The 11,776-nt window shown below is 43.5% G+C and overlaps 2 protein-coding genes across 2 annotated transcripts; both read right to left on the reverse strand.

Moving 5' to 3' along the window:
- Positions 1-2,655: 2,655 nt before the first annotated feature.
- Positions 2,656-3,675, reverse strand: LOC141966194 (olfactory receptor 5AR1-like). Its single transcript, XM_074918628.1, has one exon. The coding sequence runs from the start codon at positions 3,667-3,669 to the stop codon at positions 2,656-2,658; it is 1,014 nt and encodes a 337-aa protein (XP_074774729.1). The 5' UTR covers positions 3,670-3,675.
- A 6,469-nt stretch (positions 3,676-10,144) lies between these two features.
- Positions 10,145-11,071, reverse strand: LOC141966072 (olfactory receptor 5G25-like). The gene has a single exon (XM_074918416.1). It carries the CDS (start codon positions 11,066-11,068, stop codon positions 10,145-10,147), a length of 924 nt encoding a protein of 307 aa, XP_074774517.1. The 5' UTR covers positions 11,069-11,071.
- Between the last annotated feature and the right edge of the window lie 705 nt (positions 11,072-11,776).

Genomic DNA, 11,776 nt, shown 5'->3' on the forward strand with positions numbered 1-11,776 from the left:
AGTGAGAAATCTGTGATCTTCAAAGCAGAGCAAATAGACCATGTGCCATCAGTCCTCTTATTTGCTTTGTGTAAAAGGTTTGAGATAAACCAGAACTCGAGGACAGCAAGGGGTTTTTACCACCACGATAACATGTCTCACACCTCCGATGTTTTGCAGAGCTGCTTCATCAGCTTTTCCAAGTTGCTGCCCTCTCCAGCCCCTGGACAATAATTAGGAATCCCAGTAATCTTGATTAAAGTAATCAGATGAGATTGAGGGGCTGCTGACCTCTGGCAGTGCCTATGGATCTCGGTTGGCTTTACTCATGGCCTCAGCTAGAGGCTGCCTTAAATTTGGAAAAGCAATTTATAAATGCCTGGGTTTCACATGGGATATCCTGACCTCAGGTGACTATTTCATGTGAAAGCAGGCTCATGCCTGAAGTCCTCCTGTTGCAACAGGTCAACCCTCTGTAATATTATTTAGACTAAAACTCACCTCTTTGCTCACATCTCAGTTTTTGGTTTATCAGAAACGTGTTATCTCCTAGACAAAAATTTCATCTGAGAAATAAACCCCAATTTCTCCAAGTGTTGGTGTTAAAAGCAAAAAAGATTTGCCAGTCATGAAGGCCATAAATACTTGACCAAGAAAAGCCTCTGTTTATAGGCTTCTTTCATTGAAGGCCAAGGGTTTTGTCGCTGCCCTCCCCTTGGTGTCATGCAGGAAATTTCTCTTGGGAATTGATGACTTGGGAAACAGCTCCTTAAGGAGGAGACATGCACTGATAAATAAACACAATTAGTTTCAGCAAGTTAAATGTAAGCTTGAATACTTTTTTTCACTTCTTTATATATGTATAAAGAATTTATATGTATAAACTTATCTCTTGGAATATGTAACTTATCTCTTGGCATCACAGAGAATTAAAAAGAACTGGCAAAAGAAATAGAGATACAAGGATTAGGAAATAGCTCAGGATGTGGAGAAGCGTTGCAAATGCTATTGATGAGAAAAGAAAAACTATTCAGGAACCCTTCTGCTGCAATTTGTTTTAATGTTATCTGGGATATCCTGTTGTTTAAAGACCCAGAGAGTTAGATCCAGGCATCTGAGAGAGTCACAGCCAGGTTCATGGAGAAAAGTTTATCTTTTTTTGCTCTTAAAAGAACAAAATGCTACTTGTATATGTAATTAGATCTTCTAGGGAATTATTTCCTATCCATCCATGAAAAAATATAAGACTTTCTTCAGGAAGTTAGTATCTGGCATTAGTGACCTTTATATCAAAGCAAAAGCATAGCTCTGACACTATCTTCATCCATTTTGCTTTTCTGTTCTTTCCAGAAAGTGTTTTGTGATGCTGAGCTGAATTGCTGATTAAAAGCTAGTTTCATCTCATTTTTGAAGGACTCCAGAACACCATCATGGTGAGCTGAAGCTTTCCCCTTAGGCTTAAACTGACTCTTCAGACTATGCCCCAAGTGTGACTGCTCTGACTAAAATCCACTTTTGCTGTGTAGCTGTGTCAACCATCACCCTCGGCTGCCAAGCAGCAAGCAGAGAAAACCATGCAATTTTTCCAGAAAAAATCATCTCACCCCGATGTTTAATATAGATGAGATGAATCAAAGCCCCCAAATGCATCATTCTCTCCATAAGGGGAACCTATGGTGACTAATTCAGATGTGAAAGCCTACAGTTAGATAGGACGACTCCTGGACCAAGATGACTCAACCCCTGAAACCTGGAAGAAGAAATTATGAATAAGCTGCAGCTGCGTTGGAAAATAAACTTTGCCTGGATACAGACACAGAAGGAGGAGAGGAGATGGTGGGAGAGTTTTGGACAACGCTGAGTCTCAGAGCCATCAGACAAGTTGGGTGCTTCTGACTACAACATATGGCCAGAAGTGTGGAGGCTTTCTGTGTTTTCAGCACCAGATGACACCCTGGGAAAAGCCAGGATTGCTCAGACAGTGTCTTGAAAGACTGTTCTGGACCAAGTTGAGTGACTGCTTGTCACAGGATAAAACTCCACCTTGCTCCTAGGCAAAGGAACATGTCAGTATGGTGTCTCCAGGCTGGTAGCTCTCCATGGGGGAAGACCCATCCAGGAAAGCAAGATGCCCAGTGCAGGTGGCCTGTGTGCAACATATATACACAGCATCGGAATGTGCTATCCTCCCATAAAGACTGTTCTTGGACATATCAGATAAAATACATAACAAACATATCAGATAAAATCAGCTTTATTGTATTAAAGCAAAACCTTAGGCAACTCCTTAGAATATTTGACAACATTTATGAAAGACATTGTCCCTCTCCAATATGTAGTCTTTATGTAGCTTGTCCCCTTCTACTCCGAGCCAACTCTTAGAATTTAATATTTTTGTAACATTGAGTAAATCCTCTTTGGTAAAAAGTATCAACTGTCCATGTCCTAGAGCTGATTACAAATTCATTTACTCAAAAAGTTTCACTGACAATGTAAGTGTTTTTAGGATTGTCTGTCTTTCCTACACTCTTTCCTTCTTTCAGACATTGTAACTACAGTTAATTTATTTTCCAAGGGACCTCAACGTGGAATTAATTCCTAATTCAAACTCTGCAGTGTTCAGCACAAGGTAGAGCATGTACCAGATGTGCAGAAATGTACAGTGCCCTTCTTCCATCAGGTGTCAGTCTTATTTCCTCTGCTGACTCCATTGTGGCAAGTGATATCTGCTTTGGTTTGGTTAGAATGGGATCTGTGGGAATATACGGAGGAGAGGAGCTGGTTCGTAGCTCTTCTAAGGGTGCTCCTCACCTCCTTATTCCTCAGGCTGTAGATGAAAGGGTTGAGCATGGGGGTCACCACAGTGTAGAAGACAGAGGCTGTTTTCCCTTGATCTTCTGCATGTCTGGAAAAGGAATGGAAATACAAGAAAGCCGCAGAGCCATAAAAGAGGGCAACAGCCATGAGGTGGGAGGTGCAGGTGGAGAAGGCTTTGTGCCTGCCCTCCGCAGAACGGATGCTCCAGGTGGTGAACAGGATGCAGGTGTAGGAGATGCCAATGGCCAAGACTGAAGCTGTTATGATGAAGCCAATGCATGAGGCCATCACCACCTTGTTGAGCCAAGTGTCAGAGCATGAGAGCAGCAGGAGCGGTGGGATATCACAGTAGAAGTGATTGACAAGGTTTGAGCCACAGAAAGAGAGTTGGAGGAGAGTACTGGTGTGCACGAGGGCATTCAGGCTCCCAGCAGCATAGGAGCCCACCACCAGCTGGACACCAACTCTATGGGACATCGCAGCCAAGTAGTGCAGAGGCTCACAGATGGCCATGTAGCGGTCATATGCCATGACAGCCAGAAGGATGGCTTCTGTGGTGCCAAATACTGCAAAGAAGAAAAACTGTGTGATGCAACCACTGAAAGAAATAATATTTCTCTCTGCAAGGAAGCCCAACAAGAACTTTGGAGTGATGGATGAAGAATAGCAGATGTCTAGGAAAGAGAGGTGGCTGAGAAAAAAGTACATGGGCACATGAAGCTGCGTGTTGGTCTTGATGAGGACAATCATCCCCATGTTCCCCACCAGCGTTGTGATGTAGATGAGTAAAAAAACCACAAAGAGTAGCTCCTGCAGATTAGTGAAGCCCAAGAGAACAAACTCGGTCACACTTGAGTGGTTTCCCCCAGCCATTCTCCCAGTGACAGCACAGAGGAGACAAAGAAACACGAGGAAGAGGTTAAATAATTTCTTCCAGCTCACAGGAATATGAAGTCCCTGAGGCTAACGCAGGATTTGATGTTTCCTGGATGAATGCATCCACTCATTTGCAGAAAAAATATTATACTTATCCTCAATAGGCAGGCTGAAGATTCAAAATATGTTGAAAAAATAATAATATACTGACAAAATAATAGCCAATAGTTCATATATGGAAAAAAAAAAAAAAAAAGAAGTCTTAAAGCTTAAATCTTAAAGCTCTGGCTGGCCCATTATGGAAAGAATTGGTCTTGCAAAAGATCTTGAAAATTATATCCTCTCATGAACATCCAAATTCTTTCCAACTTGTGGTCAAATTTGGGAGGATTTCTTTCCCTTTGTTGGGAAGGATGTTCTTATTTAGGGACAAGTAAATACAATAATATCCTGCCTTCATTTGCTATATTAATCAGTGTTGCATTAAATAGATAACAAACCACACTGGAGTGATTTTCTGACTCTGTAGTGATATGTTTGGGTCAATTAAAATGAGACCAGCATGCCTGATTGCAATATCCTGTACGTGTCACCTCAGGGGACAACCACCTCCTTCTAATCTGAATTATACTTGCATGTCATCTTCCTTGCGTCTCTTGGATCTGCCAATGTCAGGAATATTTATCCAAAATTTGAGTTAGGAATTAAGATTCAGACGTACAGGAGTATGCCTTTTTTCCTTCAGGAAGGACCTGAATAACATCGATATTGCTTCATGCAGAGGTTCCTGCAGGGAGTGAACATACCAGTTAAGGAAGCCCTTCCCCATCCAGCAAAAAATCGTCTCTAAACCTCTTAAATTTTCACCCTCTCTCTGGTCAGTGGCATCACAAGTCATTCTCAGAGATACACTCACTGGTCCTTGAGCTGAAGTTAACACACACGCTCCATCCGCCCTTCAGAAACCAGGAAGGTTTCCCTATTACATCCTCTAACGTGGCTGGAAGATTTAAGTTTTACCCCATGCCCACAGGACAAATTACCAAAGGGTCTCTGAGGCACCTGAAAACAGAGCAAGCCTTCCCCAGAGAGCCTGGGATAAACATTGAGATCTTTCTCTCTGAGGTTTTAGGGACAGGATACCCAGGGCACATCAGAAATGATGCCTGCAGAGCCTGAGCAATTCAACTTGTGTACACAACATTGTAATGAGGAGTGAAACACAAGGCAGTGCATTTTTGCTGAAGCCTTGAATTTGAAAGGGTTTTTTTTATTCTTCAGGAATACAGGAGGGAAAAAAAAAGTTAACACTAATGGATTAATTTAAGGAAAATATTGCTTTATATTTGCAGGGATTAGTTAGATTTGTTTTCTTTTGTACTATATATTTCCATAGAGCAGATGTGAAAATATTAAAGAAAAATTGGATCAAAATGCAGATATCATTTGACATTATGCTGTCTTTCCCCCCCTCCCTCAAGATAACTTGTCATTTTCCAACTTGTATAGGTTCTTACACCACTGCTTCCCAGGAGATGGAGTCTCAGAGCATGTCCTATAAGCAGCATTTGCAGGGATGCAGCTCGGAAAGCCTGTCTCCAAGGGTAGGATGCATCACCCTCATATATGTCGGGACAGTGAACTCAGACTTAGGCAGCTCTCTTCTAGACATTTGCAATTAGGTGGATGAATTCCAATCAGTACTTTTTCCTTTTTTTCCTCCTCTTGTTCTGCTACCCATCTGCTGGTCATACACTTTAGTGTTCAGTCCCACTGTAATTTTACCTGGTATGTTTTTCTTCCTCTGTTCTTATTCATAGGTTTTTGGTTTTTTTTTAAAAAAAAGACTGCTTTTCATGTTATCCACTAGAGATGACCTTAAAATTGCCTGTTTGAGAAGTGCCTGTTACTATTTATTCCCTTCTCACTTCCCTCTTCCTATCACCCTTGCTATCTGTTTTCTAGCACCAGCAAGATGACCATTTCTTAATGACAATTCCTCTTCTCCCATCACCCTTCTCAAAGCAGCTCTTACTTCCCCATTCCATGAGTACAGGTCAGAGGTTCATTACAGAAAGCCCCTTGACTCACTGTCAACACTCTTCCCAGGGCGTTGGTGGGCATCATTGCTGCAAGGACATATTGATGGCTCATCTTCAACTTGGTGGCCACCACAACCTCCACATCCTTCTCTGCCAAGCAGCTCTCCAGCCTCTCCTGGTGCTTCCCCATGGGCAGGACTCAGAATTTTCCCCTTTTTGAAATTTGTGTGATACCTATCTGCCCATTTTGGACAAAAAAGCTGCCTTTGAAAACCATTTTGCATCATGTGCTTCACAATTCAAATATCCCCAGGATGGACGTTTGGTCCTTGTAAAAGCAGGAAAGGAAACTGGTAGTGTGACATGTTCCTGGTAGAAAAGAGCAGCTGACTGCAGACAGGTTTATGCTAAATTGCTTTATCACCTTTAAACAGGTTCAGGAGATCCAGCTGCAGACATTTATACCCACCTTGGGCAGGGGGAAGAAAGAAACTGCTGTTTCCCATTGCTAATGCCTCACACACTGGGTGGCCATCTCCTCATCCTCATTAATTTCCTTCTTCATCTTGGGTGGTATCACATCTCAGACACACACACATTACACCTGACAACATCCAAACCAGCCATTCTCAATGCCACTGCTAGTCTGTATAGCGTAAAACACCATCCATCCCATCTCAAATATCCAGATTTTATGGCACACAGATACATCCCCTCCCCTGGGGTGTCTGCCTTAGATGCACATGCTGACACTGCAGGTGTCTAAAGTCAGCTGAGTCCTGCCCCATGTGTCTCTCTGTCCTTGCTCAACTAAGCCTCCCACTTTTCTTCTTTCTCAAGAAATGTGGAAAATGCAAATTTCTCTTTCCTGGGTTCAAAAAGTCTTTCAGAGACATGAATAAAGACAGACACAGGGAGGAACTTATGGGTGCTTGGATAGAGTCTCCTTGCTTTTTCCACCAGGACCTCAGGAGGGCTTTTTGCTCCAGGGCAGTAACTGTGTCTAAACTGAGCCATTATAATTGTCTTTTGAAAATGAGAGATGTCTCAGCCAACAACTTTAAAGAGAGTAAGGCCAAACCATGACCCTCAGTTTCATCTCTGTACTAAGGAGAACTGAAGATAGTTTGGTTTCCAGCTAGCCTGGAGAGAAAAGGGTTGTGCTCCACATTCCTAGTTCTTCTCACATATCTGGATGACACACAGTGGAGAGGAGTTAGCACCCAATGCAGGATTTACATGTTGGTAAACCAAAGTCTTCAACTCCTTTTTAATCAAAAGGGGGAAAAAAATACCTGCTTCTGTGCCTTTTTCACCCACCAGCTAGAGGAGACCTTCAGAAGGGGATTCATTTCACCCTCCTTTATATTCAGCTCATATTAATACCCAAATCCAAGTGTCTGTCGTTACCTATTTGTGAGCTAAGGCCTCGTTATAGCTAACACAATGTGGCTGATACAATCAGCAGAGTTCATTGATCTCTCTTCAGCTGACAAAATGTAGGTGTCTGTCTCGCAGCCAGCCACACCAGACCCCACTAATGGACCTGACCAAATCTTTTTTGGTCATAGAGCCCATGTACCCAGTCAATGCGTAGAGGTGATGTGGTGTTTATTTAAAGTTAAGGAGATAAGTCCTCCCCCTAAAGATATTTGAGGTGATTCCCAACTCTATTCACTAAGTACCTAAACAAGGGGAGGTGGCTGCTCCCCCTGTGATTGCAGCGTTTGCTCAGCTCTTTCTTTAAAACAGATTTAACTAGAATTAAGGCAGCTCTGCCTGAAAGCAAAGCCTAGCTGGCTCCAGTTAAACTCTGAGGTGCAGCGTGTGCTTTCTGCAGGGGAGCCAGAGGACAGTTTCAGACACAAGACCCCAAACACACTATAACTATGGTGTTAAAACAGTTTTGAGCGCCTTATTTCTGCTTTCTTATGTAAAATGAATTCCAGATGGAAACTCATTTGTGTGTAGAGTCCTGGAGCAATTAACATGACACAAAGATGAGCTTGAACACCTTTCTGAGGATGTAGCTGTATCAGCTCCTGCCCTTTCAGAGGGGTGGAGCTCCAAAGCAATCAGTGACTATCAGTGTGAACACAAAATGAGAGGCAAGGTGCCAGCCGTGTCACTGCCTGTTCATCATGACCCACCAGGAAAGGGAATTGCAATGTTGGATGCTTCCTCTCCCCTCTGTAACTCTCCTCCTGGAGCCACGCAGGGTATTTCCCACCCTTCATGGTCTAACCCCACGGAAGGCAGCGAGGCCGTTAGACACAGCCAACCGCTGGTTTCCCCAAAACAGCAAGCACTGCTTGCACAATGAGCAAAAAGCTTTTGGTTTTGAGAGCAGCAGTTCCAGCAGGAAGCCACGATGAGCAGAGCAATAGTGTTGTAGCCACAGACTTGTGTTTTAAAGCCACTAAGAGCTCATGTTCCTGTTTAAACACTGGGTGATGGTGAAGGCAAGACCAGCTGGACACGAAGTTATTGAATATTGTTGTATCTAACATATTGCCAAATAAGAGGTGTAGGTCACTGTAGCAAGAAGAGATGCTCTGGGACTGTAAATAAAACATTAAAAATGATCTTGAGTCTTTTAAATATTTAAAGAAAAAGGTGGCACTCTTCCCTAAATTAAACAGCATCCGGAGGGTGACAGTTGCAGAGGTGCAGAAGTTTGGGAGAACAGCAGGAGTTGTTCACAGAAGGTCCTGATGAACACATCTGGAGACATGTGAGATGATGAAGAGAGGGGAACCTTGCTCACTACGGCTGTGTCCAGGTTCTCATTGTCATGAAACGGGTAGTCAGCATGTCACATGAAATAACTATGGCTAAGTGCGGTTTTGTAACTCATTTCAAGGACGAAGAAAGGATACACAGAGAAATTAATTCTTTGTGACCTGATGCCACCAGCAACTGCCCTGTGTGCTTCATATTGCAGGTGAAGGTAGATCTGAGACTTTCTATCATGAATTTGCAACATGGGAAGTTCCAGTTAGAAACAAAGGGAGGAAAAAAACCACCATAAGGGTAGTCAAACACTGAAGTGAGGGCCAGGGAGCGTGTGAAACCTCGGTTCTGGGTAGTTCCCAAGGCTCAGCAGGACAACGGGGTGTGAGCTGGCCCTGGTTGGTGCGGGTGGCTGTACCAAAGACCTCCCAGGGTCCCTGTGGCGGGGGAGAGCACAGCCCCTCCTGGGCAGGGCGGCCCCAACAGCAGCACAACTGATAAGAGAGGAACGGAGCACAAACAGCCTGTGAGGACATTTGCCCCAGGCTGACAGCACTAGCCAGGCAGCCGACCGTTGGCTGGATTAAATAATAACCAGAGAATCATCAGAAAGCTTTGGGAACAAAGAACAATTCAGCTGATTGACCCTTGGTGCCCGTTAGTTGTGTGTCATTAATAAATCAGCAAACTGCTTTGATCCTGACTTGATTTAATCCAACTGTGCAGCTTCTCCCTCCAACCCGAGGGATTACCTGTCTCTAGGCTAGCGCTAAGGCTAAGCCACCACTCCAGATTTCCCCACGGTCCTGAAAGAGGCTGTGGTCTGTACGGAACTGAGGTAATACACAAATAGGAGTATTTCTGCTTTTTTCATGTATGCAACACTTGTGCACCACCCGGCAGATCTCTCTGAGGGAAGGTGGCAGGAGGGACATCAGGGCAGGCAATGGCATTGGTCCAGGCTGACATGGGCTACACCATATTTATACCATATATATATTTATTATATATACATAAAAATACCATATATTTATTTATACCATAAATAAATACCATATTTAACTTAAACTTTTAGCTGTCTAAAATTAAATCAGGTGTATGATGCTGTTAACCATTCAATGAGGTTTGAGTATGAAAAAGAAAAAATATTTCCTGCATAGCTTATCAGCTATTGGCTGTCATCTCTATTTTTCCTGATAATGGTGTTGGCATCCTGAAGCCAATTATTATGGCCCTTAATGACTTTATAATGCTGTCTTGAAATGGAATTTCATTTAGTGGGATAGTAGAATTCACCCCCTGTTTATTCTGATTTGCTAAGCAAAAGGGAGAGCAACATGACACAGCTCGTAATTTGAGTCCAGCAAATTGTAGACATTTTTGCAATATTCTTCTGGTTTAATTTGGCCTGGGTTGAATAACTGGTAAAGGGGAAAATTTAAAATGAGGAGAAGTGCATGCTTGTAGCGCTCTACCTGTGTCTTCATTTGGTTAAAATAACTACTAAATATAATTATCAAGGTTTGGAGAACTGAAATTATTAGTATCCTGAACCAGATGAGGATATTGAATCAGCCAGTGAAGCTTCTAAATCAAAGTGCAAAAGAGCCCCAAAATGTTCTGAGATATTTAATCAAAAGCTGAGCCTATAATCCACATCTTCATTCTGTCTGGCTATAAATTTACAACATTCGAGATCATTTTATTTTTGTGAGTCTCCTCAAAGCCTCCTTCACATCCTTATTCCTCAGGCTGTAGATCAAGGGGTTCAGCATGGGAGTCACCACAGTGTAGAACAGTGCAGCCCATTTATCTTCTTTTGAGCTGTCTGAGCTGGGCTTTAAGTACATAAAAAGTGATGTCCCATAGAAGATGCTCACAGTGGTGAGGTGAGAGGTGCAGGTGGAGAAGGCTTTGCACTTGCCATTGGCTGACCTGATGCTCAGGATGGCAGAGATGATGGCCATGTAGGAGACCAGGATAACCAGGCCACTGGACATACCGAAAAGAAATGCTAAAGTTCTTAGGATATTGTGGCTGAGGGTGGTGTTGGAGGTTGAGAGTGATATCAGAGAGGAAATGTCACAGAAGAACAGGTTGATGGCACTGGAGCCGCAGAAGGATAAGTTGGACATGCTGATAGTCTGTCCTATGCCATTTGTCAACCCCATGAGGTATGACCCAGTCACCAGCTGGAAACAGCATTTTGGGGACATGACAGGGGGGTAAACCAGGGGATGGCAAATGGCCACGTAACGGTCATACGCCATCGTAGCCAGCAGGAAGCATTCGGTTATCCCAAAAAGATCAAAAATGAACACCTGAGCCACACACCCAGCATAAGCAATGCCCTTCTTCTCCGATACAAAGTCAACCAACATCTTGGGGGTGATGACAGTGGAAGAACAGAGGTCTACAAAAGCCAGGTTACCCAGGAAATAATACATGGGGGAGTGGAGCTGAGGGCTGGCACTAATTAACACAATCATCCCAAGGTTGCCCAGGATGGTGGCAAGATAGGTGAGCAGAAACATCAGAAAGAGGGTTACCTGAGTCACCAGGTTCTCCGAGAACCCCGTTAAGCTGAACTCAGTTGCTTGGGTGCAATTGCTCTCTGCCATTAGTTGGATGCGTGACTCCTTGCTAAAGGTTTCTTCTACAACAGGCAGGTGGAAAAACCTCTCCCCAGTAGGATCTGCCTGGAGACAATCATACAAGATCTAAAGGAAGAATTTAGGCACAGACCAATTAGAAACAACTTGCCAGAAGTCACAGTACACCATGGGTAGAACAAACGGGGTGCTGCAAAAGCAAAGCTTTGCTCAAGCTGTAAAATGCCTTGGCACAGTGTGGTGCGTGGTCTCCTGGCTCACTTCTGGATGTTCAACAACGACCTTCATGAAAAGCCGTAGGGAAGTTACACACCCGAGTAGCTTTACCTTGGTGCTGCATTTCATCCTCTTCGTTAGTATTCAGCCTGGGACTCTGAGATCATCCAGCTCAACCTGAAACACAGAGAAACACAGTGCTGTTACAGCGCAGAGTTGATTATTCACCCTCCCATAGGCATATAGGCATTTGCCAACCACCCGCTTCCTCTCTCTTTGCTGGGACTTCTTCCTAGCTATGAAACCTTACACAGAGGTTTATATTTGTTTCCCCTTCCTCCTGACACACTGTGTCAGCTATAAAAACTTCTCCTGGGTCTTTAGACTGTTCCTAGAGTCTTCAAAAGGAAATGGGTAATCCCCAAAGGTGGCCACTCTCTCCTTGAAAATATTTGGGGGGAAAAAAAATCTTTTAGACCAGGTTTATGTCAGCAACAGTAA

Source organism: Athene noctua, chromosome 14 (genome assembly GCF_965140245.1).
Source record: "Athene noctua chromosome 14, bAthNoc1.hap1.1, whole genome shotgun sequence".
Lineage (NCBI taxonomy): Eukaryota > Metazoa > Chordata > Aves > Strigiformes > Strigidae > Athene > Athene noctua.

What these genes read in the sequence shown, in the direction of transcription:
- LOC141966072 (XM_074918416.1), bottom strand. Translation starts at nt 11,068, where the DNA reads ATGGCAGAGAGCAATTGCACCCAAGCAACTGAGTTCAGCTTAACGGGG.
- LOC141966194 (XM_074918628.1), bottom strand. Translation starts at nt 3,669, where the DNA reads ATGGCTGGGGGAAACCACTCAAGTGTGACCGAGTTTGTTCTCTTGGGC.